At 45.9% G+C, this 26,745-nt stretch overlaps 1 protein-coding gene across 1 annotated transcript in view; it reads left to right on the top strand.

Annotated features, from left to right (window-relative positions):
• The window catches only part of LOC126522264 (uncharacterized), a 64,477-nt gene extending 46,231 nt beyond the window's left edge, over window positions 1-18,246 (top strand). Inside the window, exons 4-6 of the mRNA XM_055066236.2 lie at window positions 13,331-13,398; window positions 17,145-17,225; window positions 17,857-18,246. Of these exons, the coding sequence (XP_054922211.1) occupies window positions 13,331-13,398; window positions 17,145-17,225; window positions 17,857-17,996 (289 nt within the window). The 3' untranslated portion in view covers window positions 17,997-18,246. The remainder of the gene's footprint in view (window positions 1-13,330; window positions 13,399-17,144; window positions 17,226-17,856) is intronic.
• Window positions 18,247-26,745: the final 8,499 nt, after the last annotated feature.

The following is a 26,745-nucleotide window of genomic DNA, read 5'->3' as shown; positions in this document are numbered from 1 at the left end:
GATTTGACCGGTGCGATTGCCGTCCACTTAGGCCTAACAACCCCAGCCAAAAGGGAGCCCCGAACAGACAATTCAAAACGGTGAAAAATTAGGGCGCCCTCAATGTACGTATATGGTTGCAGATGAATCACTAGGCTCCATTTAGTAAGCGGGTAAAAGGATACACTTAGTAGGCATGTTGAAGCAGCTTTTTTAGTGAGTTTTTCCCACGCCACAGCAGCACGTACTGAACCGCAATGAAGAAATTTGCAAAAACTAAGTTACTCTTCGCGCCACATGACGCAATAAAATAAAAACGCCCATAAAGCTTTCTAAATGCCTTGGTAGATGGCAGCACTAGTAAAATTGGCTCCAATTTGAACAGTTGTTTCATTGCGGGCATGTGAAACGTGCCCAAAAAGTGGTACATATGTGTACCACTGTACCACAAAGGGTTAAACAGCAAGTCCGTTTAACCAATTTTTATTTATCCAGATTCTACTGTAGTTGTAGACTCCAATATTGTTCGAAAATTACAATTGCAACTGAACACTCAGTGGTCTATTAACCGTCTACAAGAGGTCTTGGTAAGATCACCAAGACCTCGTAAAATTATTGTAAACGTTTACAAGACATTTTAAAGACGTCTTGGCAAGGTATTTACTACTCCGTGAACACGTCTTACGATACCTTCATCGGAAGTGTTAAAACGTGTTTTAGCCGTCGTGAAGACCGTCTAATGCACCGCCAAATAAGCGATATAAGGCGTTTTACAAGACACCTTGTTGCCACCCTAAAAATGTTTCCCCAATACTTTTAAGAGCAAGGTATGATAACTTCAAGGTAATATTCGCAACGTAGCCCTATAATTTAGTAAAGCAATTCATTGAGATTTGTAAATTTGTTGAGTGCCAGGTCATTTAGAGGCCCATAGGTAACGTACATACAAAACATCAAAGTTCTTTAAAAATGCGCGCTACTTCTAGTCAGGAATGTTTACCATCCTGTGCAGGCATCAGCCCCTTAAAACTATCGAAAAGCACCACTTGTTCATAGGGCTAGGAAGTAGTTGCAAAAATGACAGCAAGACCTACCAAATCTGTCGACTTACAGTGGGAACACTATTGTCAGGGGAAGCACTAGCACAGATTAGATTTTAAGTAGGCTCTAGACGCTAAAATTCAGTCGTAACATTGCAATTCATCCTGCCTCCTTCCAGTTCAGCTGTCCAACGAAATGTTGCTGAGCTTCAGTGATCAGGGTAGAAACGGCATACACTGCACATATGCGATGGCCTGGGAAGACCCAACATCATGTTTTTTACCTTGCCAACATTGTTCGGGATTTGCGGATAGAATGATATCAAGGACTCTAGCAACACTATCACGGATGTTTTTCTTGCATGGATGTTTGGCACACACGAGAATTTAGGAACCGAATGCACCCTTCCACTATAGCATTATTTATAAAGGAATTGAGTGTCTCGTGATACTTGCTAAATGGACAAATCAATGGGAATGTTTCTAATCCTTTCAATATTGAAAAAATATTGGCTGTAGTGACAGCGCCAATGTCTACGGCCCATTTCTTACAACCCACCGTAGCACCCCTAAGTATTGGCAAGGTAAAAAAATCACAACACATGTTAAAGCCATGCTTACCACAAAGAATGCTTACTCACAGAAATGAAGCGCCAAAGTGGCAAAGGTTTAAAAAATTTTTAACAAACCAAATAAATCAAAGCACCACATAAGCAAAATGTTTGTAAAGCACCTTCTAGAGATTTGCTTTGGGGCTGTGTTGTCACACATTAGTCACTTCATGATTCTGGGAGTTGGCTTAGATGGTTACATAGGCTGATGCACCCGCAGACAATGTAGCTTGTTCCTAATATTGCTTGAGCTCAGATTTATCACCTGTAATGAGAAGGTAAGACAAGATATTACCAATACACGTTAGAGTGAAACTTCGTTATAATAAAACGCGACATAACCATTATTGGATGTAATAAAGTGAAACCCCCCTTGAAATCTCCGTAGATAGTATCTCCGTAGAAAATTATCCTGCCAGTAGATTTACTGAACTTCATTTGTCTCCGAAATATAAGCTTCATTTGTCTCCGAAACCGGAAATGCCCAACCTTTGCAGGCTCAATCGCAGTCCGCGGGGTTCGGCACACATTCGGTGCAAAACTTGGGTATTTGCGTAGAATGCGTCCTCGAACACTGTTCCTTCTCTCCACTGCGCGGAGCTGCGCCTAAGCAGAGGCTCATTATCGCCACCGTAATTTCTCCGAATGCGGCACCGCGCAGGCAACTGCAGCTATGCACTGGCTCAGAGATTATACCGGTGCACTCTCGGAGACCACACCTCCCTGTGGGGCACGTGCTGCTCAAACGCGGCAAACGTTGTTCGCGTCGCAGCGTGCTACCTATTCAACAGCGTCGCCATTTCGCGATGCTAGAGACAAGCAAACTGAAAGCGGAAACGAAAGACTATCACATTGAAACAGAAGGAAGCTATCACAAACGCAATCGTGTCGGACGCGAAGTTGTGTGTTGAAGACGCCGAAATTTCTTTTGCTGTTTTCTGTTCAGCGCACATGGTCATGTAGCGGTTTTACTGGCCGCAAAACCATCTTTTATGCAAGTTCAAAATTGTGCACTTAATGACGCATGCATTACAGTGAAGGGCAGTAATGAATATAACGAATTTGGGCTCTCGTTCAACGTCGTTACAAAGAGATTTGATAGCACATGACTTATGAGTGCTCGCATTCGTTTGTACGGAAGCATTCGTTGCAAACAGTAAGTGCTAAAAATCAGACCAAGGCATCTTGCGCACGCACACGGCATAATGCCTTCGCTGCGATTCTGCCTTTCTTGTAGTCTGATAGGAAGCTGCGGGATACTGACGTGAAATACAGATTCTTGGTGATAACAAAAGCCTTATCCAAGACTAATATCATGGTTAGAGTCAGTCACTTCCTACGCAACTTCGTCAAAAGCAACGTTTTTTGTTTTCGTATTATACGAATTCTGCTTCAAGCACTTTTCGACAATGAATCTTTTCTCAGGTAAACGTAGTTACAGTCGTGCACGGCGTAGCTATACGACACCAAGAAAAACATTTTACGGCATGTCCTTCACATGTGCCACTTCAGGCTGCAAAGTGCAGGCAGCTACTACATGATATACGTCATATCGACTTCATAGGCTTTCAGAAACCTCCATATCATGCATATGATCGCTCTGCCATTAAGCTACGTGCACCATAAAACAGGTTGTGAGTAGTTTAGGATCTTCTCTCGGGCTTAGTATTGCGTGCTCGGTCGATTATTCGTTGATGGTGCGTCATGCATTCATACTTCGTACTGGCGACAGCGCCTTGGTGGGAGATGTGTTCGTTAACGAACGACGCCCACATCGCACGTTCGGCACGACAGCAGTATCATGGTGCATCCTGCAAACTTGAAATTCGCTGGCTTGTTATCAGCTGCTTTGCTGTGTTGCATTTATCCGTGTGTGCTCATAACTCAGCGGATTTGTAGCTGGGCCATTTTGCTAGCCGAATGACTATAGGACGAAAGTAAAATTGCTTCATATGATATTAGCATTCCACGTGACTATGCCGCGAGTTCTATTCTTCTTTTGTGCCTTTATGTGGCTTGGTTTACAGCTCCGGTCGCGCAGTATTATTTTTTTTCGGGTGCGCTGGTTGACTCAGCGTGGCCGCGAGTGGTTGTAATTCCTACGTGAGTGGTCGTGTACGTCGATTATATTCTTCTAGAATAATAGCAATGGCGCGCACCGGTACTCTGGAACCATTTTTGATGCGGACGAATAGTGTCCGGCCAATAACCATTCGAGATTATTGTTGACTGCTACAAAATGAGCTACAAACTTCATGATCATTCCCACCAGTGCACATAGAAGGCAGCTTAATAACGTCATCATCATAATCAGCCTGGCTACGGCCACTGCAGGGAAAAGGCCTCTCCCATACTTCTCCAACTACCACGGTCATAATAACGTAACGGTATGAAACAGCGATATGACTGGCTCATTGCGCATGTCCACATTTAGTCTCAATTTAATTGAGTGTGCTGTTACCGGCAAGCTAAATCTACCGCTAAGTAGGTGGGGATTGCTATTGACGCCAAGATGCCAGGAGAAGGTAAATACGTCATTTCGGCCTCGATAACGAAGCTGTACTTCACAGAACACACGGATGGAACGTCCTATTGTGTGTACTTATGTTGTTTGCGCCTTTAAATAAATAAATTGGTAAGTGTGTCCTCTGTGTGCGGCATATGTACTTGCATTAAAACTTATGTCTCAGCAAGTTGGAATATACATGATTTGAATATTATAACAGCGCTAACACATGCAACCACGAAAGAACAAACACAAGACAAAAGCACTGACTTAACTAAATTTTATTGACGGAAGACGGAGTGGAAGTGAGCGCGACAATCCAAAAATTACATTTCGCATCGGTGAACGTACGTGCCAGCAATCAGCAGAAACAGAACCAGAAAACAAAAAAAAACTAGAAAAAGACAGGATATACTAAGAGGCAATCAATTCTGTAAGTCGGTTCTAACAACTTCAGCTCTGCAGTAAATAGCGATACTGAGGGGATGCCCACGGGCACTTCCTGCCATATTTCTTTATGTGGAACGCTTCCAAACCGACGTGCGCCGTCGTGTCGGTACGCTTACCGGGAATCTTTAATACTATCAATCATATTACGCTAATAAAGATAATACTGTCAATCATATTGTTACGCGAAGGACGAATGAGTAAGACGAGCAACTATTTACAGGTTATATTTACAACAGCGGTTGCAGCGCTGACCGGTTGGATTCTCAGCGCGAGCCCGCTTTGTGCTTCCACCCTTTTCTCGAGTAATGGCGCCCACGCGCCTCGCTCAAACAAGCAAATACCACACACCTTTAGCATAATCCCCCGGCGGCAGAAGCAACGTCCCGGAGCGTCTAAATGTGTAAAAGACGGTGACACTGCTTCAGTCGTGTAACGTGCACGATGTCACTGGACTGTGAAGCAGATTGGGCGTCAGGGGCGATCTCGTAGGTGACGGGAGTCACGGCACGAAGCATTCGGCATGGGCATGTGTAACGAGACAGCAGTTTTTCTGACAGGACGACCTGACGCGACGGAGACCATGGAAGCACCAAAGAACCAGGCGGGAAGCGCACGTCTCAGTGGCGCTGGTCGTACAAAAAGCCTTTGTCTGTCTTGTTATTTTAGAAGGCGGTCGCGGGCGATTTCCCTTGTGTGGGCACAGCGGGCGATGGCGTCAAGGGCATATTCAGGTCTCGTTGCCGCGTGAACAGGGAGGGTTGTGTCGAGGGGCAGCGCTGGTTCTGGGCCAAACAGAAGGAAAATTAGGGAATAAGGGGCTGTGTCGTGGCGCAAGGAATCATAAGCAAATCTGACAAACGGTAGAGTGAGGTCCCACTCAGTGTCGTCTGAAGAGACATATTTCGCGAGCATGTATGTGAGAGTGAGATTGAGACACTCCGTGAGGTCATTTGTTTGCGTATGGTATGACGTGACTAGCTTGTGCCTCGTGGCACAGTACTGCAGGATTTCCGCGATAACTTTTGATAGGAATGTCCGGCCGCGGTCTGTGTAAAGTTGTCGCGCAGCTCAATGTAATAAAATCACGCCGCTTGTAGAAAGCGCTAGGGTGATGGTGAAACGCGTGGCGTAATCTGTGGCCACAGCGATCCACCTGTTCCCAGAGGTAGAAAGAGGAAAAGGGCCAAGTACGTCCAAAGTACCCCAAAAGAATGGTTCCGGGGGAATGTAGGGTGGTTGAAGGTACCCAGCAGGGAGCATCAATGATGTCTTGCGTCGCTGGCATTTCTCACACGCCGCTACGTATCTTCGAACGGAGCGAGCAAGCACTGGCCAGAAGAAGCGTCACCGGATCCGGTCGTAGGTACGTAACACATCCAGGTGACCGGCAGCGGGGAGGTCGTGAATTCCCTAGAGAACAGCCGAGCGAAGGTGTTTAGGGATCACAAGGAGTAACCTACGGCCGTCGCGGTGTACGGTTTGGCGGTAGACTACGCCATGTTGAAGTGTGAATAAGCGAAGGGAACTGTGGGCGAGTGACGATTCCAGGCGGCCAATGATGATCCGCAAGAAAGGGTCACGGTGCTGCTCGTCGGCGACATGGAATAGTCGAAAACAGCGAGCACACAGGCGTCGGTGACAGCACCTGACGTAGAGGTCGTGTCATCGACTGGGTAGCGAGAGAGGCAATCTGCGTCCTGGTGTTGGCGTACCTACTTGTAAGTCACTGTGTAGGAATATTCTTGTAGTCGGAGGGCCCAACGGCCAAGCTGGCCAGTAGGATCTTTGAGCGACGAAAGCCAACAGAGAACATGATGGTATGTGATTACTGAGAAGGGCTTGCGATATAAATATGGGCGGTACTTTAAACTTTTGCATTGTGATAAGACGGCACCGATCCCATAACCACTGGTATTAGCTCGGATCTCTGTATGTTCGGACGGGTCAAAGTGGGCCAAGACCGGTGGATTGGTGAGAATCGTGAAAAGGCGTGAAAATGCGGCAGTCTGAGGTGAACCCCACGTAAAAGGCACGTATTCCTTCAGAAGTTCAATGAGTTCAATGACGTCTTTGACAGACTGACGTACAGGGAAAGCCCTTACCTCTCGAACGTTTTCCGAGTCGGGTTGTACTCCAGAAGCATCGACGAGATGGCCTAGCACTGTGATCTGTCGGCACCGGAAGTGGCACTTCGATAAACTTATATGGAGCCCAGCCTCGCGGAAGACGTCAAGGATAGCTGCGACGCGCTCAAGGAGAGTCTCAAATGTAGGAGAGAATACAAGGGCGTCGTCGAGGTAACATGGGCAACTTGAATATTTGAAGCCTTGAAGCAGAGAGTCGATCATCCGTTCGAACGTGGCCGGGGCATTGCATAAACCGAACGTCATAACCTAGAATTGGTAGAGCCCATCTGGGTTGACGAAAGCGGTCCTTTCTTGGTCTTGCTCATCGACGGAAATCTGTCAATCACCAGATCGAACGTCGATGGACGAAAAGTATTTGGCACCGTGAAGACAATCTAGAGCGTCGTCGGTTCGTGGTAAAGGATAAACGTCCTTTTTTGGTAATTCGGTTTAGTCGGCGGTAATCAACGGAGAAACGCCACGTGGCACGCGCCACGTCCGGCGTCGCCCAAGGACTCGACGAGGGCTCAACAATGCCTCTGGCGAGCATCTTGTCGACAGGCTTATGAATAAGTTACCGCTCTGCGGTGGACACGCGATGCGGTCGGCGGTGAATGGGAACAGCATCACCAGTGTTGATCCGATGTTTAGCAGGGTACGTCTGAGCAAGTGGTCGATTGTCAGTGTCAAATATGTCGCAGTACGAAAGCAAAAGGCGATAAAGGGCAGCTCCTTGGTCGGGTGCGATGTCCGGAGCGACCATGGGACATTATGGGCAGTCGAGGTTCAAGGCATCCTGCGGGTAATGAGGAGGATCTGGAGAGGCGTCGGTGGCAAAAGCAGTGACGTGGTCGTCTGTCACTGACCGGAGCGTGGCCACCACTATGCCTTCAGATAACACTTGCTTCGTCAAGCCAAAATTGATAACGGGGAGACACATCCTATTAGTGGCAAGCGTTACGACGGAGTGTGGCACAGAGATGTCACGCGCCAGGAGGACATCACGCATAGGTGCGACGACGTAGTCGCCATCAGGCACGGTTGCCGTTGAGGCCAATTCGACGAAGGTTAGGGCTTTTGGAGGTAAGCGAACAAACGATGTAGTGCAGAGGGTGTTCGGTTGTTCGGGCGAACGCCTGAATGAAAACGGCGCTCTAGGCACAGCGTACCAGTGGCACAGTCTATGAGGCCAGAATGCGTCGTCAGAAAGTTGAGCCCGAAGATGAGGTCATGAGGGCCACTGGTCAGCACGGCGAACAGGAATGGAACTTGGCGGCCAGCAATTCCTATGCGAGCAGTGCACATACTCCTGACGGAAACAGTTGCGCCACTGGTGACACGTACGGCTAGAATGATGGCAGGCATAAGAACTTTTTTGAGGTGACGACATAGGTTACGGCTGATTATGGAACCTTGGGCTCCAGTATCAATTAATGCCGTCAATGGAAAACCATCTACGTCTACTTCAATTAGGTTGGTGTTGGTGAGGAGCGTCAACGGAAGATTTGGACAGTACGAATGTGATGCAGCACTACCTCCAAGAGCTGCATGGCCTAGATTTTTGTCCGTCGGTTTGGGGAGGAAAAGCGGCGAGGCTGGGGCGACGGGGAGCGACGGCGTTGATGCGACGGCGATCGCACGGAGGAGCGGCTGTCAGGGGCATCAGAAGTGCCGTACAGACGGTGAAGTGAATAACGGCGAGTGTCGGCGTATGGGCGAGGAGCAGGCAATGAGCTCCAGTACGGCGGCATCCAGGTGGTGCGCCAGTGGCGGGACGCATGACCAACGTGGTGGGAGCGGAAGCAGATCGGCTTGTCGTCTGGGATTCGCCATTCACTAGGATAGCGTGGTCTTGGAGCGAAGTACTTCTCATTACAGGTTGTCGATATGGAAATGGGTGCCGAATCAGGTCGGGAGACAGAGCAGGTGGTAGGGATGCCAAGGTTTGCGATTTCTTGTCGCACAACGGCTTGAATACCGGAAATAGTGGGGGCCGCTTGGTCAGAGGTACAGTCAGGGGATCGTTGATCAAGGGGGAACGGAATCACCGCTTCAATATCACGGCGAACGATACGGGTGAAGTTCCCTGGAAATGCTCGTTTGGCGGTAAGAGCCGAACAAAAGGTCGTGGAAGGGGTATTTGGGAGCCCGGAAAACTGTGGGACGACGCGGCGGCTGTTGGATATTTCGACGTGGCGGCATTCTTTGACGATGGCATCGACGGAAGAAACGTCGTTATAGGCGATCAAACTGAAGGCATCGTCCGGCATGCCTTTTAGGATATGGCAAACATTGTCAACCTCGGTCATGTGCTCATCGACATTCCGGCAAAGCGCGAGCACTTCCGGTATGTAGGAGACATGCGATTCGGTCGACGACAGGACACGGGTGGCAAGCTCTTTTCGCGCAGCCTGTTGGCGACCTGACGAGTGGCCAAGTAGGTCGCGAAGCCGCTCTTTGAAAATTTTCCAGCTGGAGAGCTCATGCTCATGGGTACGAAACCAGACACGCGGTGTACCGTCCAGATAAAAGATTACATTGGCAAGCATGATGGTAGGCTCCCAGCGGTGGCTTTGGCTAGCACGCTCATCCATGCTGAGCCAGTCGTTGACGTCAACGTCACTTTGGGCGGAGAATGTCCCAGGATCACGGAGACTAGGAACCGTAACGTAAGTTGTGCTAGGCGCCGCAGGTGTAGGTGGAGACGGGGCGGTTTCATAGGAAGCCATGGCTAAGAAGACGACAGTGTGGCAGCTACGGAGCTACGTGGTGAGGACGGCGAATGTTCCACATCCACCACAATATTACGCGAAGGATGAATAGGTAAAATAAGCAACTATTTACAGGTTATATTTACAACAGCGGTTGCAGCGCTGACCAGTCGGATTCACAGCGCGAGCCTAGTTTGTTCGTCCTCCTATTTACCTGAGTGATGGCGCCCACACACCTTGTTCAAACAAGCAAATACAACACGCGTGTAGCAATACTACACCAACACTATGCGAAAATAAAAATATTCTTTCCTTTTTTCTTTTTTTCTTGCACAGATGTACGAAATTCTGGGTTTGAGGAATTATTATTATTATTATTATTATTATTATTTGTTTTGAACGCATATACACATATACACAGGTATCAGGAAAGGGAAAGCGAGGAGCAGGCTGGCAACTGCCACCGGAAGGGGCACAACGCCCGCCTACTCCTCTGAAGGGAGGTGACAGCAACACAGAAATGGAAGATAGGAGGGAGGGGAGGAAAAAGGAAAGAGGAAAGGAGACCAACAGGACAAATCTAAAGACCAAAGTAGAACACTGCAACAGGTCAAATCTAAAGACTAAAGTAGAACTCTGCAGCCGGAATTAAAGTGACGCCGCGTCGAACAGCCTCCACAATTATCAACCACCTCCATGGCTAGTTCGCTATGCGGCTAATTGTGTTCTCCACGATGAGACGCCAAGTAAAGCTGCATGTAATCACCGTTTCACCGGTAGTCGGTTCACAAAGTACACTATAAGGTGTTTGAACCCGCCACCTCCCATCTTCGAAGGAAGAAGCGTTAGGGTACAGTACTGATCACACACAGTAGAGTCGGTCAGTGAAGTTCACGCTACTACAGAATGTCGGAATGTTCGTGCTACAAACGTGAACCTAAGTTAGTTAGTTCTATAAAGGTTAGTAGGGCGCGATGGGCCTGATCACGTTTAGATGCACAGCCACTGGGGTATAAACATTCCTCGGGTGTCGCACACCGCAGGCCAAGGAGATGATAGTTTCTCACTAGCGAATGAGGAAGGCTGTCTGGTCAGGACGAGGCACGATAAAAAAAGTGAACACCCCCAATGCAAGAGGACCGTGGTTCGAATCCCGGTGCCGCACAATTTTCCACCGGATTAAAAGAAAATCCGCGTGTTGATAAAATTGCATAAGTAGGCCTGGAGTGCGGCCTGATGCCGGTTACCAGAACCGGTAATGCACACCCTCACCAGAGCAGGAGTGGCCACCTTGGTGCAGTACTTGGCGGCAACTTCTTATATGAAAGCAACATTCAAACCCCGGTTCTCAGTCCCCAGCAGCTGGGAAGCAACTCACCACGGCGGCGGTCAGACCTGTGACGCCGCTGAGGGTGCTAAGAATCTCTGGGTCCGGATAGGCCGCCATTGGAATCTGAACTTGGCAACGTTTAACGCTAGAATGTTATCTAGTGAGAATGTAGAATGTTATCTAGCAGTGCTATTGGAGGAATTAGCGGGCAGCAAATGGGATATAATAGGGCTCATTGAGGTTAGGAGGACAAAACAATCATACAGAGTGTTAAAAAGCGGGCATTTCCTGTGGTACCAGGGCTTAGCGGAGAAACGAGAACAGGTGTCGGATGCTGATAAATAAGAGTGGAGGAATCAGGGTGTAGACGTGCCGTATGCAAAAATACTGAAAGATGTCTATTGCGGCTCCACGGCAGCCGTATTCCTCCATAAAGAAAGCAACAAAATCCCAATAAAGAAAGGCGTCGGGCAGGGAGATGCGATGTCTCCAATGCTATTCACAGCGTGTTTACAGGAGGTATTCAGAGACCTGGATTACGAAGAATTGGGGATAAGAGTGAATGGAGAATACCTTAGTACCTTGCGATTCGCTGATGACTATGCCTTGCCTCAGGGTACCAGGGTGTCAATTGCTATGCATGCTCACTGATCTGGATATGCAAAGCAGAGGGTGGGTCTAAAAATTACTGCGCCGAAAATCAAACTAATGTTTAACTGTCTCGGAAGAGAACGTCAGTTTACTATAGGCAGCGAGGCACTGAAAGTGGTAAGGGAATACATCTACTTAAGGCAGGTAGTGACCGCAGATCCGGATCATGAGATTGAAATAATCAGAATAAGAATGGGCTGGGGAGCGTTTGGCAGGCATTCTCAGATAATGAACAGCAGGTTGCCATTATTCCGCAAAAAAAAAAGTGTATAAGAACTGTGTCGTACCAGTACTCACCTATGGGGCAGAAACTTGGAGGCTTAGGAAAATGGTTCTACTTAAATTGAGGACGACGCAAACTGCTATGGAAAGAAGAATGATGGGTGTACTGGCAAGGGATAAGAAAAGAGCACATTAGGTGTGGGAAGAAACGCGAGTTAGTGACATCATACTTGAAATCAAGAAAAAGAAGTGAGCATGGGCAGGACATGTAATGAGGAGGGAAGATATCCGATGGTCATTAATGGTTGCGTACTGCATTGCAAGAGAAGATTAAAAACATTTACAGAGTGCAAATGTATTGAAGGCCAAGGTAGCCTTATCTTGTGACAAATACGTTAAGTCTAACTCACATACGAAGCAGCGAAATAAAGCGTCGCTATATATTTTGCAAAGGATAGGTTTGTGCACTTACGGTCGGCGCATCTGTGCTTCGTGTTTTCTGAGAACACAAAAGAATAGAAGCAGTTTGTCTTAATGTGTCACACAACTTACTTTAATTAAGCTGGTTGTCATTCATTGAGCACCCGCTATTAAACTGTTGGCATATCAAATCCTTATATCAGTACTATTGCAGAGCAACTGAATGAACTGATATAGAGTGTGAACATTGAATTCGCTGAAAAGCAAGGACATCACGCTAACGTTCTGGGCTAGCCTGAAAGGATCACGTCGTTATTCTGTATCATTCCACTGTTCAATGAATTAATGATAATTTACCTGCAGCAGTTTAAAAATAAATGTGAACGTGATATTTACCACCGCACCTACTCATGCGGTACATAACCGGTACATCACGTGAAAATAATGAAATATATGTACAAGAATATTGTCTGCAATTTATGTCTTAATGCTGGTTGGGAAGCTAATCTACAAACGCCAAATGGAAGGATAACCAATTGCTACATAGGTTGAAATTATTCACGTGGCGACATCTACATGGATTTCATGTTTTTATTAACCTAGGAGGCTTTGGTGGCCTGCGGCTTGGCTTGCACTGCTACTTCCAGCTCCTACAAAGAATGGACTAGATAGGAGAGAAATCCGCCGCACCTCGTATGTACGCTCCTCTTCAGGTGTCCTCAGAACACGGAGCTCTCCAGTATCACTGTCGCAAAACAAATCAGTTGCTAGGCGGATTTTTCTTTAAGTGCGAATGTGTAGTTACGTCACTCCTTGCTTCGTATGCAGAGTCATACTGCCGTTGCCGCAGCAGCTTAGCAACAATATGCTCAAGGTATGCCGGGAGCGCTACGTACTTCAGGTTGCATGTAGGCGTAGGAGCACCTTATTAACAATTATCTGGTTCGGATATTTATTTAAGCTTGGTCTTTATTAAAGCTTCTGTGGTTCTGTAGGGTGTATGCGTAATTCTAAAGAATCTATGAGCTGGTCGCTTCACTGCTACGTTCTTGTGAGCTCTGCCTTACGGTGCTATGAGCCGTTGGATTTGTGGATTTGAGCCATAAATAATGATAGTAGTGTGGACGTTACGCTATGAATAAATTTCGGGATTCTAGCTATATACAGCTTCGATGTAAAAGAGTATAAAGTCCTATATATCAGAGCCCTGCAGCTACCAGAGGAATCAATACACAATAGAAAATACTTAAAAATACACTGTTTCGGTATTCAATATTTTCTTAGGAAGGAGATTCCGTTCCACGTGAAGGCCGGGGAAACACCGGGTACTGTCACATTTACCGTAGGTGCAGGTAAGCCTTGTTTATTCCTCGTGGCACCATTATCATGGGATGTGTTATACGCACAAATGGCAATTATGATTGGCGTTCGGTATTTATTTTTGTTCTGTGCGTCAGATACTGTGTCCCGTGACATTTATTCAATATGATCAAAATAACGTAAGAAAGCACTCGACGTCTTCAAACCTGAGAATTCCATCGTCTTACAAAAAATTAGAAAGCAAATGTCCAAGCTTACAATTCCGAGAGTTCGCGGTCATCTTGGTATAATTTAAGAAGTTGTGACACTTTGCTACTTAGCGTGCGCAATAAATATGTACGTTAAGAAGTGCAGGATGCTCCCACGTGCTGTAGACTCCATGTTCTCAAGACCCAAATTACTAAATCTTGCCCGACAGCGTGACGCCCTCAAAGCTGTTCTGTGCAAGCATTTATCATTTATTACTTTATTTCGTGCACTTATGTAAATAAGAATTATGAGTGAAGGATTTCCAGAAATTCGTGGTTGAATGAAATACGCGAAAATATGAGCAGCATTAAAGTTTAATGCCATGCGTTCAGCACTGCTGCCTAAAACTCTAGCGATAGGGAAAAGAACCAGGTTTACTTCCCCTTTTTTTCTTGTAATAAAGAAGCCCGGGTAGAAATAGGTGCGACAAGTTGGTTCAATAAGTATGATCAAAATAGCTGCAATCAAAACGGGATGACGTTTACAGTCAACGTGTTACAAGCGGCTCAGTTAAGTGCGGTTAAAATGACGCTTTTTATGAAACGGACGCACTCGTGAGACTGAGGACTGATCAGTGTTTGTGTAGATTATAAGCTTGTTTCATAGACGTAACACTGTCGTAACGAAAATCAATAAAAATTAAGATACCAGAAGCTGAGTTTTGAGTGCTTACAGTGACTTGTAATAAAGCGTATATAGTGCGAGATGGACATGAGATTCTCAAGTATAGATTTTGCAACGGTCTCTTAAAGTGTCCGTTTCAATCCATTCGGGGAAGTATGAAGTCATCGCGCAGAATCATTAGTCATGTAACCGATGTGGTTGTTTTATTGAAGGTTATAGCTTGCATGAAATGTTTGTACCTGCAGGAGTGAACAGAGTGTACTGTGCTACCGTTGACGAAATAAGAAAGCACAATAATGTTGACGTTTAAATGTCGAGATACACGCATAAATAGACGCGTTTCCATTATCGCTATTGAGATTCATGTGCCAGTTAGAGCACCAAGAATAGATTCTGTCATGTTAATTTTATAGTTTACACGAGCTGTCAAGAGCCGTTATCTTGTGGTAGTTTAGACACTATTCTGAAAAAAAAAAATATGGGCCCGCCATTCCGGCCCTGTAAAAGTAGTTGTCCAGCGAAGCGTTTGCACACCACCACTACAACTTTTGAGGGGGGTATGCAATGCTTTATTCTATTACAGTGATGGTAGTTGGCATAATTTTTACAGCATGCCGCCGCCCATAGCGGTGCTGCAACGACATTTCAATCAGTTTCTAGGCTGGTGTTTTCGTAGTCGAAATACTAGGGGCGTCACTCTACACGTCATAAGGTGCCGTGGCCGTGGCAATTTGTGCAAAAGTAATCTTTACCAGAAAAAGTGTTCGGGGAACGCTACGAGCTTCGCAATGTTATCAGGGGCGCGTTATCATCAATATTACGGTTCGGATACTGGTTTTGTCCTAGTTCTTTAGTGAAGCGCATGCTGTTCCGTGTGTTGTATGCGTAATTACAAAGAAAGTAAGGAATGTTTGCTACACTTTGCTTGAAGTTACTCGGGTACAACCTCTAAACCTGCATGGCTGCAGGCATCGGCCCGGAATTTCGCTAAGAGACGCGGACACCAAAAATGCCGACCAACTAGAAGCTAGTTGCTTCGCTGTAATAATTGAATAGCAAGAACTTGAGCAGAGCCTCTCAAGTCGGTAATAAAACGAAGAGCAGTGACCCAAGGAGATCCCTTTCATGGCAAGTTACATGTGAAAATGAGGATCAACTGTTGGCGAAGATCTACTGGTGAATGACGTATGAAAGGTTGTTTTTTGATCGAGTGGAGAAATTGTGGTTAACTTCAAGGTTTTTAGGCTACACGGAACACGACTTCTGAGAAACAGTGGCTGAAGCTTTAGCAAATCAAGAGAGAAATGGCGTCAGCATCAAAACCAAACTCAGGATTTGCAAATAAGTCAATAGTAGGCTTTTTCATATCTAATAGTCGAAGTCACAGTCGCAAGCTTTTAACCAGTTCAGAAACAATAACGAACTGTCGGACGTTCTGCAATTTCTTGATTGAGTTACATTATTTCCGCATTCGCATTGTGTCTTATGCGTGGTTTATAGAGGGAGAGTATGATTCTTAAGAGGTAGAAGCGCTATTTCCGGCAGCCCTTCAGGGAAAAATATGCTTGGTTTCAGGCATATTTCTACGTTTAAATAAAAGTATGTAGGAAAGAAGTGGGGCTTAATGACAAGCATCGTTTTACTGTTTTCTCTTGACCACTTTAAGCAGAGAGTGGTTCCACTCTGGTTACTGCGCTTTCGGGGGCGCGTTCGGTAATCTAAAGTAGATGAACGTTCTTGCATATTACGTGGCAGAAAGGTGCATTTAATCATTTTACACGTGTCAAGCACAACTGTGTTGAACGCTTTCGAATCGTCATGAGCAGCAGCGGTCGCACTGTTATGCATGTTTGTAAGTGCCTTCTAATTTGAGCAGCAAAATTTAATTCAAAACTCTCAATTTTGCTCGCCATTATCTTTGTTCTTTTAATCATACTTTTTTTTAAATTCAGGGCAGACGTTAACCTATGAAAGTTTCGTTTTTATTCATTGCTTTCTGAAGTGTTTTTCGTTGCCGTCATTACTGTGCGAGAATACTGTTACCCTCAATAGTCTCTCAACCCAACAGGCGCACATTACAACTGAAAAATGATTGTAAATCCGCTGCTATATATCTCATTATTGTACTGAATCATAATATCAGGTTCTTTGCGAAGCTGATTGAGTTGAAGTGCCAAAATATGAAAAACATAAATTAGATGCAAAGAAATTCAAACACACTTCCTAAAGCCTCGTAACATCTGCGTCTAAAAGTTACTAGCCCCATCTATTATAGTCGGCATATTCATTTCCGTGATGCACGAATTTCCTACCTTTTCAGACATGTCATCATTCAGTCGCCTTTAACGCATACAGTCGTATGCACTCTGGCGCTAAACACGCAGCGCTTTAACCCTGTAACATAATACCATTAACCAGCGAGCCTCACTCTGAACATTAGCAGCAGTATGCTTTTTGCGTGTTCCTCCTCTCAGCAGCACTGTCAGGATTAACAACAGCAAACCCCAGGGAAACGTGGCTTAAAAAACAGACTCGCGTATGTGTTATTTCGGTGGTTATTCAGGTAACGTCGAGTCGGTAGGTGATGTGGTTAAATGTCATTGTTCCGCTGAAGCATAGCAAGATGTTTTTCCAAGGGAAGAGAACGTTACTTGGCGTAAAGAATTTTCATGAGGGAATAAATTAGGTATTCTTCAATTATTGTATTGTATGTACTTATGGAGCAGAGCGGATAATGGGCCTTGATGAGGGTATGTTTTTCTCACACACTAGATGCGTATAATGCGAATCGCTTGGGTTCTTGCGCGCTGCACGCCTTCTAGTGCTTGTTCCATCTATCACTCATAGTTGAATACCTACTATACGTTTGTACTAGCACGTAACTGAAAGTAGTTATTTCTTTCAGATTCCACTCAGAGAGAAGGCATAATTTACTACACTGACTACGTCAACTGCGATGTAGTGGACTTGGACTTCCATGGTCATCGTAAGAAAGTATTTCACAAAATGTAGGCGAAATAGCAATAAGCTTTGTTTCGCCAATCTGAAAGGACAGTGGCGAACATAAGTACTCCCGTGTCGCGATATTTTGCCGCCGCAGGACCACTGTATTAAGTCAAAATTAGAATGTTGGACATAATTTTACAGTGTACATTGACGTGGTGATAAAACATAATATTTAGAACAACGAAGCCATTTCGTATCATTACTAAAATTACAGCCTTTAGACCGTTCTGCTCAACTACAAAAAATATCTCAAATTAATTACTCTTTATGTAACTACTGCGATCAATTCTTCAGATTTCGGACGCTATTTACTCAAATACTGCAATACTATAACTGCATACCTAAAGGAAAGCGCACGTTCAAACGTTTACTAAAATATAGGCACGTTCAGAACTGCCTAATCAAGTTTTCTTGCACACATCAAGCATTGCTAATCACCAATATTGCCTGATTCACTGCTGCTTTATTGAGCGACGATGCTTTTTTTTTTTTTTTTTTTGAAGCTCATGACCGTTCTCAATACACGACGCAATACGAGCCACGTGCTGAACCTTTTTCATCGGAAGAAACTAAAACACCACCCATTCGTATGATCTGTTTTCTCTTTATAGAGTGCACACTATGGGCAAGAAAAGAAGTGAAAGACAACGTGCCACAAAACTGCATTGACTACTTCGTCGACACCTGTGGCGTCGTCGTCCCTCAACATAGCAGAGACCTCTGCTTTGATGGGGAAGGAGACTACAAATAAATTCTGTGTTTATTATAGCGATACTAATTATAAGGACACTGCGGGCGCTCACTACAACGAGAGGGCACTCCCTTCCAACAACACATGCATTTATGACACTTATAGTCGGAACATTGGTGGTGTTTTAAAGTAGTGTGTTGCTCAGGAGTGGGAGGGAAGTCACACGACAGGAGCAAATCGTTTTGCACCCTTCCGGCAGATGGCACATTGAGTCGAAGAAGCGTCAAATTTAAACTCTAAACCGCTTTATCGCAGCTGGCATTGGAGCGGTGTTGGTAGATGGTGTGCAATGCAGTCCGTTTGCCCGCACAGGTCTTGAGAGGCAGCCGAGATAACAGAGAGTGATTATGCGTCTGCGAGACTTGACCGTGTATGTGTATTGTTGAATGCACGTGCGCGCGCCTGTATGTGTGCCAGAGCGTGTGCTCCATATTTGCGGTTGCATGAGCACGAGTGCGTGTATGCGTGTTTGAGCGTGTCTTAGTGGGAAGCTTGCGTGCGCTTGCGCGCTTGCTGTGCAGGCATATATACGCGCATTCGGATGTGTACGTGTGCACACCTATGTATTCATGTTGAGTCATGCATGCGTGAGGACAAATGCGTGCTTTTTTGTGTACGCATCAATATCTGTGCGCGCGTATTTTGTATGTGTGTGTGTGCGCCCGCATGGGCGAGGGTGAGAGAGAACTCGTCTGCGTGTGTGTGTGCGAGGGAGAGAGAATGTGTGTCTGCGAGGTAGAGAAATTGTGTGTGTGCGCGCGCCTGCATGCGTGTGGGAGAGAGTACGTGTTCGTGTGTTCATGCGGGGGAGAGAGGGTGCTGAGTGTGTGTGTGCGTGCGAGGGTGCATCTCAGTGTGTGGGTGTGAGCAAGGATTTTCCTGCCTACACCTACTCTTGGACAGAAGCGCAATGTGGAGATCATTTAAACCCATATTTTCCTCCCCGGAACAAGAACGAATGACATTGCATTTACAGCAATATCTCTTGCTAAAAGTGAAACGCGCAAAAAAAAGAAAAAGACCTGTGACATCAGTTCTTCCGCCCTTCATCGGCACGGCGGTCACATGAGGAGCTGTTAAACGGTTCACATTCGTTATCTTTAAATTATGGCGCTTTACGTACAAAAATCACTTTCTGATTATCAGACATGTCGTAGTGGAGGACTCCGGACATTTCGACTACCTGGGTTTCTTTAACGTGCATCTAAATCTAACTACACGGGTGTTTTCGCATTTCACCCCCATCGAAATGCGGCCGCCGTGGCCGGGATTCCATCGCGCGACATTGTGCTCAGCAGCCCAACACCATAGCCACTGAGCAACCACGGAGGCTAAATACGTTATCTTGCTTGCGTAGCAACCAGCGCAATGTGCTGAGAGAAATGACGCACTAAATCTGCACCATCATTAAATCGTGTATCGTTTCTGTTACCAAGCAAGATTTAGGCAGCACACGTTCGCTGCTACAAGGGTGTTTGAACTTTTAACTGCTTGCATTCAGAAGATTTGTTGGTAATAAAAGTTGAAAGCCACCTGGCCGCAAGGAACATTCTCATGGAGCCATACCATAGTGTACGCTACACCATTGCGTACGCTGCAAAATAGCGGGTCGTCACTGCGCATGCGCAGAACGCTAAACAATATAGCGGGTATAGTGGACGTACGCAATGCAGTCGAGTTAGCATCGTCGGTTCTGCGTGCTTAGTAGAATGGTATCGCGAAGTCTCGGCAAGGTGAGAGCGCGCATTTCTAGATGGCGCTTCAGTAGTGCAAGCAACGTTACAAACATGAGTGTTGCAGTTACAGGCAATCCTCGCATGCGCTTTTTGTCTGCTGACGACATCAAGCTCTAACAGAGATGTTTGGGCCTGTTGGTAGTTCAATAGTAAACTGGGATACATAGCGCAAGAACGACACAAGGACGAAGCAGCAACATGGGACGAACGCTAACTTCCAACAGTTGATTTATTGCAGCTGGTAAGCATATATGTACTCCCTGGGAAGCCACTGCAACAGACACACTGAAGGGAAAGAATAAAAGGAAAACCAATCATCTGACTACTAAGCCAAAAAATGCAAGTTCTTTGTTAGATAAATAATTAAACGGCGTGCTAACACAATCGTGACCTGATCTAGCTTTCTCAGCTGCTTCGACAATTTCCCTCCTTGTCTTATTCCTGTGGCGATAGACAACAGTTTAAGAGAGGGTAGCATGGTGCCTTCACGTGAAATTTTCGTCATCCGCACAGAGCGGATGACTAAAAAATTCAAGTCAAGTTTATTTACAACATGCACAAAGTACAGTGTTGAGGGCCACCCTGGAAAACAAGCTGTAAACATACAGCTTGACGAGGCCAGGGGGCCACCACCAGGCAACATCAGCATCGCACAAATCGGTGATAGAAACAAACTTTCGTAAGCAGCTTCATTAATACAACACGTGCTATATATCCACTTCCCTGGGCATGATGATGATGATGTGTTGTGTTTTATGGCGCAAGGGCCAGGTATGGCCAAAGAGCGCCAAGCCAATGGCAATGAAATCAAACTGAAGCGTTAAATTACAAGCAATGAATGTTACAGGGCTGTAGAGGGGCCTAAAAGACGGTCACTGCAAAATGCGTGAAAGCTACATGTAATAAAACTATGACTATGATTATGAAGCGTGACAAGGACGCTAAAGAAGCATTGTAAAAGAATTAAATCGTGCTCAAATTGGTCATCTCGATAAAAAATTTGAAAAAGCACTGCTGCCTTAACAGACTCCTTGAAGCGCAAGGACCTGAAGGTGTGTGCTGTCCAGAACTACTATCATAGCAGCATCTTCTAGAAAGAGGATGTGCTACGATACTATTGGGCTATTAACTTGCAGAACCACATCATTCAAGAAACCTAGGACAGCTTTGGTGGTAAAAAGGGGTTCCTTACCAAGAAACATACCGGTATGGAGAGGGATACAATACCGGTATGCTAGAGGAAAATGTCTTCTTCTTTCTCTTTCGGCTTCCCGACACTCCACGAGGACGTAGAGGACGGTGAGCCTTTCACCACATCTACCACAGGTAGCAGGTTCGTTGCCAGTAAGCAGAACATTGTGAGTGCCATATGTGTGTCCTATTGGGAGTCTACAGAATAGCACATCGGTCAGTCTTGTTTTCGTAACAGGGGGCCAGAAACCTATCCTTGCCTTAATCAAATGGAGCTTATTATTTGTTTCATTGTCCCACGTGCGTTGCGAGTAACTTCGCAGTTTCGTTTGCAAAAAAGGCTTGAGGTCTGTGGCAGGAATAGCAGTCGTGGTATTACCAGCTTGAGGTGTAACTGATGTGGCCATTTGGTCGGCCAGCACATTACCTTCAATGCATCTATGATCAGGGATCCAGGATATTGTCACATGTCCACGAGATGAATAAATATTGCACAAGAGACAGTAAAGCTCAATGAAAACATTATTCCTGTGTTTTCTTAAGGAGATTAGTGCTCTCACAACACTCAACGAGTCCGTGAATATTATCGCTTTGTCTAGTTTTAATTTCTTTGTGTTTTACCGCAGATAGTACTGCGTAGGCTTCTGCAGTAAAGATGCTTGTATGGGGGTTCATTACACCTGCTTCAGAGAAAGAGGGTCCAACAGCCGCGTAAGACACACCAACATGAAATTTCGACGCATCGGTGTAGAATTCCGCACAACAGAACTTCAATTGGAGTTCATGGAAATGCATTCGTATTTCTAGTTCTGGTGCGTGTTTTGTAACACTTGCAGAAGATATATCACACTCTATCACTTGCCATTCCCAAGGCGGTAGCTACTTCGCTGGAGGCATCAAGCGGAGTTCGAAGAGTGGAAGATTCATTTCCACGCTAAGCTCCCTCACATGGAGTGAGAAAGGCTGTCTCACAGAGGGTCGATTGCGGAAGAGTGCAGTACATGTCGAATCGTTAATAGTTTCACAACACGGATGTTCAGAATAAGAGTGCACTTTAAGAAAATATGTGAAGCTGGTGTAAGATCTCTGCACATGGAGTGGCCACTCATTCGATTCTACATACAAGCTTCAAATGGGGCTAGTTCTGAATGCGCCTGTGGCCAGACGGATACCCAGGTGGTGGACCGGATCCAGAATCTTTAGTGCACTCGGGGCTGCAGGGTTGTACACTAGGGCGTCATAGTCTAACTGCGATTGAATGAGGCTCTTGTAAATATTCATTATACACTTCCTGTCGCTACCCCATTTTGTGTGTGATAGTATTTTGAGTAAGTTCATTGTTTTTAGACATTTAGCTTTGAGATATTTTATGTGTGGGATAAAAGTAAGCTTAGAGTCGAGTATTACACCTAAAAATTTGTGTTCTTTGTTGACAGGTATTTCTTGTCCACACAGTTTCATGCACGGGTCTGGAACCAGGCCTCTCTTTCTTGTAAAAAAACAGGCGAAGTTTTGTGGGGGTTGATTTTAAACCCATTTTCGTCTGCCCACTTAGATGTCTTGTTCAATCCCTGCTGTACTTGTCTTTCGCACACTGCAAGGTTACAGGATTTAAAACCTATTTGTATGTCATCTACGTAGACGGAATAAAATATAGCTGGCGGTAATGAAGCGCGTAGTGTGTTCATTTTAATGATAAAGAGAGTGCAACTGAGTACGCCTCCCTGGTGTACTCCCTGGGGTACCGAAATGTACGGTTTTTTAGGTAACTTTCAATTATGTTTAACATATTGCCGCGGATGCCCAGTGCCGACAGCTCGCGCAATATTCCGTACCGCCAGGTTGTAAAGTACGGATTTTCCATGTCAAGAAATACCGATAGGAAGGATTGTTTATGTACGAAACCATCGCGAATGTTTGAGTCGATGCGCATGAGATGGTCGGTTGTGGATCGCCCTTCCCTGAAGCCACATTGAAGTGGGTCAAGCATATTGCTGGACTCTAGAAAAATACAAGACGGCGATTGATCATTTTTTCAAAGAGCTTGCAAAGGCAGCTCGTAAGCGCTATAGGATGGCAACAGGTCAGCAGTGATGTATCTTTACCGTGCTTCAAAACAGGGATAACAATAGCTTCTTTCCATTTAGATGGGAGGTACCCGGCCGCCCATTTAGCATTAAAAAGTGCGAGTAGCGTTATTAGAGTATCGTTGTGGCGATGTTTAAGCATGTCGTACATGATCCTGTCAAGTCCAGGTGCAGAGCTCTGACATGCAGCCAAAGCAGCTGTCAATTCGGCAATGTTAAAAGGCTGGTTATATAATTCGTTCTGTCTGCATTTGCGGTTGATGGCCTCACGTTCTGCTATTTGTTTGTGCTTTAGGAATGCCTTGCAATGATGATTTGAGCTGGAAATCCGCTCAAAATGTTCCTTGAGTGCGTCAGCCTTATCTTCTAAGCTATTGCCTTCATTGTTTACTAGGGGCAACGGATGAATTTCTTGTCCCTTTAGCCTTCTAAGCCCGTCCCACACTATAGCCTCTTGAGTATATGAATTTATAGCTGAAAGGAGCCTCTGCCAGCTTGCCCTCTTTGCCTGTCTTCGCGTTCGTCTTACCTGGGATTTAATCTGTGTAAATTCTACTAAATTTTCGGCAGTAGGGCATTCACGTAGTTTGCCCCACGCTTTATTCTCTCTCCTCCGCGCTTTTCTGCAATCATTATTCCACCAGGGGACCCATCTTTTCAATGAAGTGCCATTTGTCTGAGGGATGAATTTCTCTGCTGCATCAATGATAAGAGCGGTAAAATATGACATGACATGATCTATGCTAAAATCACTTATAAGATCTGGTAATATGTAGGTGGATTCTTTAAAGCATTCCCAATTAGCCTCGGCTCGTTTCCAGCAAGGAACAGGCGGAGAGGAGTCATGTTGTGTTACTAGGTTAAAGGTTAATGGGAAGTGATCAGATCCAAATGGATTTTTAATTACAGACCACTCTAAATCAGGGAAGATAGAACCAGAACCGATAGGCAGGTCTATTGAGGAGTATGAATTATGCTGTGGATTGTAGTAGGTCGGTTGTTTCTTATTAAAGAGGCACGCACTGGAGTTTAAAAGGAAATTTTCAATGAGTCGACCTCTCGCGTCGCATCGTGAGTCTCCCCACATCGGGTTATGGGCGTTAATATCTCCCACGAGTATGTAAGGCTCGGGGAGCTGGTCAATGAGGTTATAAAAGTCTGTTTTTTCTAGACGCTGGTTTGGCGGTATATAAATGGAGCACACTGTTACTAATTTGTGAAAAAGAATGGCCCAAGCTGACACTGCCTCGAGGGGCGTTTTAAGGGCGACGGGTCGGCAAGTGACAGATCTGTGGGCTACTATTGCTACACCGCCAGCGGCGGTAGTCTCGTCGCGGTCATTCGGAAAGATAGTGTAATTACGAAGGAAATTAGTGTTTGTAGGTTTCAGATGTCTCTCGTGAAAACAACCTTGGATTATGTTTGTGTAACAGTTCGTTAATGTCGTCGAGGTTACGTAAATGTCCTCGTACATTCCACTGTAGTATTTGTGTTTCTATTATGATAAATTTGTTGGGTGCTGTGTGTTTAAGAGAGACGAGTTAGCTCACGGGCCTTTTTCAGGCGCCGTGACGGGAGTTTTGTCTCTTTTGGAGCGATCGAGAGTGCCTCGGCGCTCCTTGGGCGCTGGTGGCGCCGTCTTGCTGGTGGTTGTGTCCATTGCCTCTTGCGAGGCGCTGGACAGGCGCTCCTCCGAGCGCTTTGTTTCGCGTGAAGGCCTCGGCACGTTGGGCGAGGCCTTTGAGGTCACCTGCCCGGAGGTAGATGGCCCCTTCTGCTGTGTTGGCGTAGCAGCGCTAGCTGCGGCCGCCGGTGGGGCGGATGGCGTTTCTGCCGCCTCACTGGGCGTGAGTCGGACAGCCGCCAGAGACCGTTGTGGCGCTGCCCCCTGACGCGCCACTTCGGCAAATGTGTTTTTGGACAGGTAGGATACCCGCCTGCGTGCCTCCTTGAAACTAATATTTTCTTTTACTTTTATCGTCACAATTTCTTTTTCTTTTTTCCAGGATGGGCACGACCGCGAGTATGCGGCGTACTCCCCTTCACAGTTTACACAATGGAGAGTGTTCACGCAAGCTTCAGAAATATGTTCATGTGCACTGCACTTTGCACAGGTTTGACGGCCTCGGCAGCTCTGCGAACTGTGGCCGAAACGTTGGCATTTGAAACATCTGAGCGGATTTGGCACATATGGCCTAACACGGAGCTTGATGTACCCTGCCTCGATTGACTCGAGCAGGACACTTGATCCGACGGTGATTATCAAGTGCTTGGTTTGGTTTTCTTTGCCATCTCGCCTCATCTTAATTCTTTTGACATTGATTACATTCAGTTCACTGAAGCCCTCCAAGAGTTCAGCCTCAGTGAGCTCCAGCAAGTCATCTTCCGACACAACGCCGCGGGTGGTGTTCATAGTACGGTGCGGGGTTACTGTTAATTGGTTATCCCCAAATGACACTAGCTTAGGCAGTTTCTCGTATTGCTTCTTAACGCGGAGCCTCAGGAGGAGATCACCGCTTGCCATCCTGGTCGCCTTATAACCGGCTCCAAAAACATTAGTCAGAGTCTTTGATACAAGGAAAGGTGAAATGGTGCGCCCTGGTTTGCCTGGTTTTTCCGAGTGAACTACATGGAAACGTGGGAAGTTGTGGACTTGGCGTCCGAAAAACTGAAAAACTTCATCCGTGCGCCCACTTTTCTGAGGGCGATCAGGGAGTTGAGGAAAGGAGCTATGCATAAATATATGTGATATTTCGGCAGTAACGCCAGCCACCCATCGTGGAGTCCTACAAGGGGACGCTGCAGGACCTGTGAAAGACGGCCTGCAAACGCCAGCTGTACATTACCACTATAACCAAATATGAAATAACCTAGGTTGGCTATTCACACAAGGTTAACCCTTGCTTCCAGGAAGGTCGGAAGTAATAATGAAATGCGAAGGAGACAGGAAAGGTGGAAAGTAAGGAAAAGACGAAGGTGATAGGGAGAGAGAGACAGGAAAAGGCAACTACCGATTTCCCTCGAGTGGGTCAGTCCGGAGGTGCCGTCTATGTGAAGCAGAGGCCAAAGAGGCTTGTTGCCTCCGCCGGGGGGCCTTAAAGGTCCAAACACCCGGCACCGGCTCAACCTCCAGGATCCCCCTTTCCCCAGACACGGCTAAGCCGCGCACGGCTACACGCGGGAGGGTCCAGCATCGTGTACTCGGGTACGTGGCGTCGCAACACACCAAACGCCTGCTTGAGCAGACGCCCCTGCGGGGTTCCCTGGGCATGAATACATCTACATACACGTATACTCATTACGAGTGCATTGAAATTCGGGTAAATAATATTAGCGCCAGGAGAATATACACTCTTACACGTTTAAGATGAACATTATTAAAAGCAATAATTAAAAGGAAGTTAAGCAACAGTAAATAATGTACACGTGCAACTTACAAGAAATGTAATCAATATGCATGGGATGAGTACATTCAGAACAGGTATGAAAGCCAACTAGTTTACAAATTTCGAACAGCCAGGTGAAATGTATCAAAGACAAAGATAATGCGCAGTAGCATGCGTAATAGAACCGTATCTCCATTTACGCACTTCTGCAGTTGATTTATTTGTGTGGATACGTTGTATTTCAGGGTTTGCATAAAATACTTTTGTTTGATGGTGGCTTATCATCCATTTTTCCGATCCTCGTAGTACACGGGTGCTCGGTCGTTCTACGAGGGATGGCACATCTTTT

Source organism: Dermacentor andersoni, chromosome 6 (genome assembly GCF_023375885.2).
Source record: "Dermacentor andersoni chromosome 6, qqDerAnde1_hic_scaffold, whole genome shotgun sequence".
NCBI classification, from domain to species: Eukaryota; Metazoa; Arthropoda; class Arachnida; order Ixodida; family Ixodidae; genus Dermacentor; species Dermacentor andersoni.
This window is presented reverse-complemented; position numbering and strand designations above follow the sequence as displayed.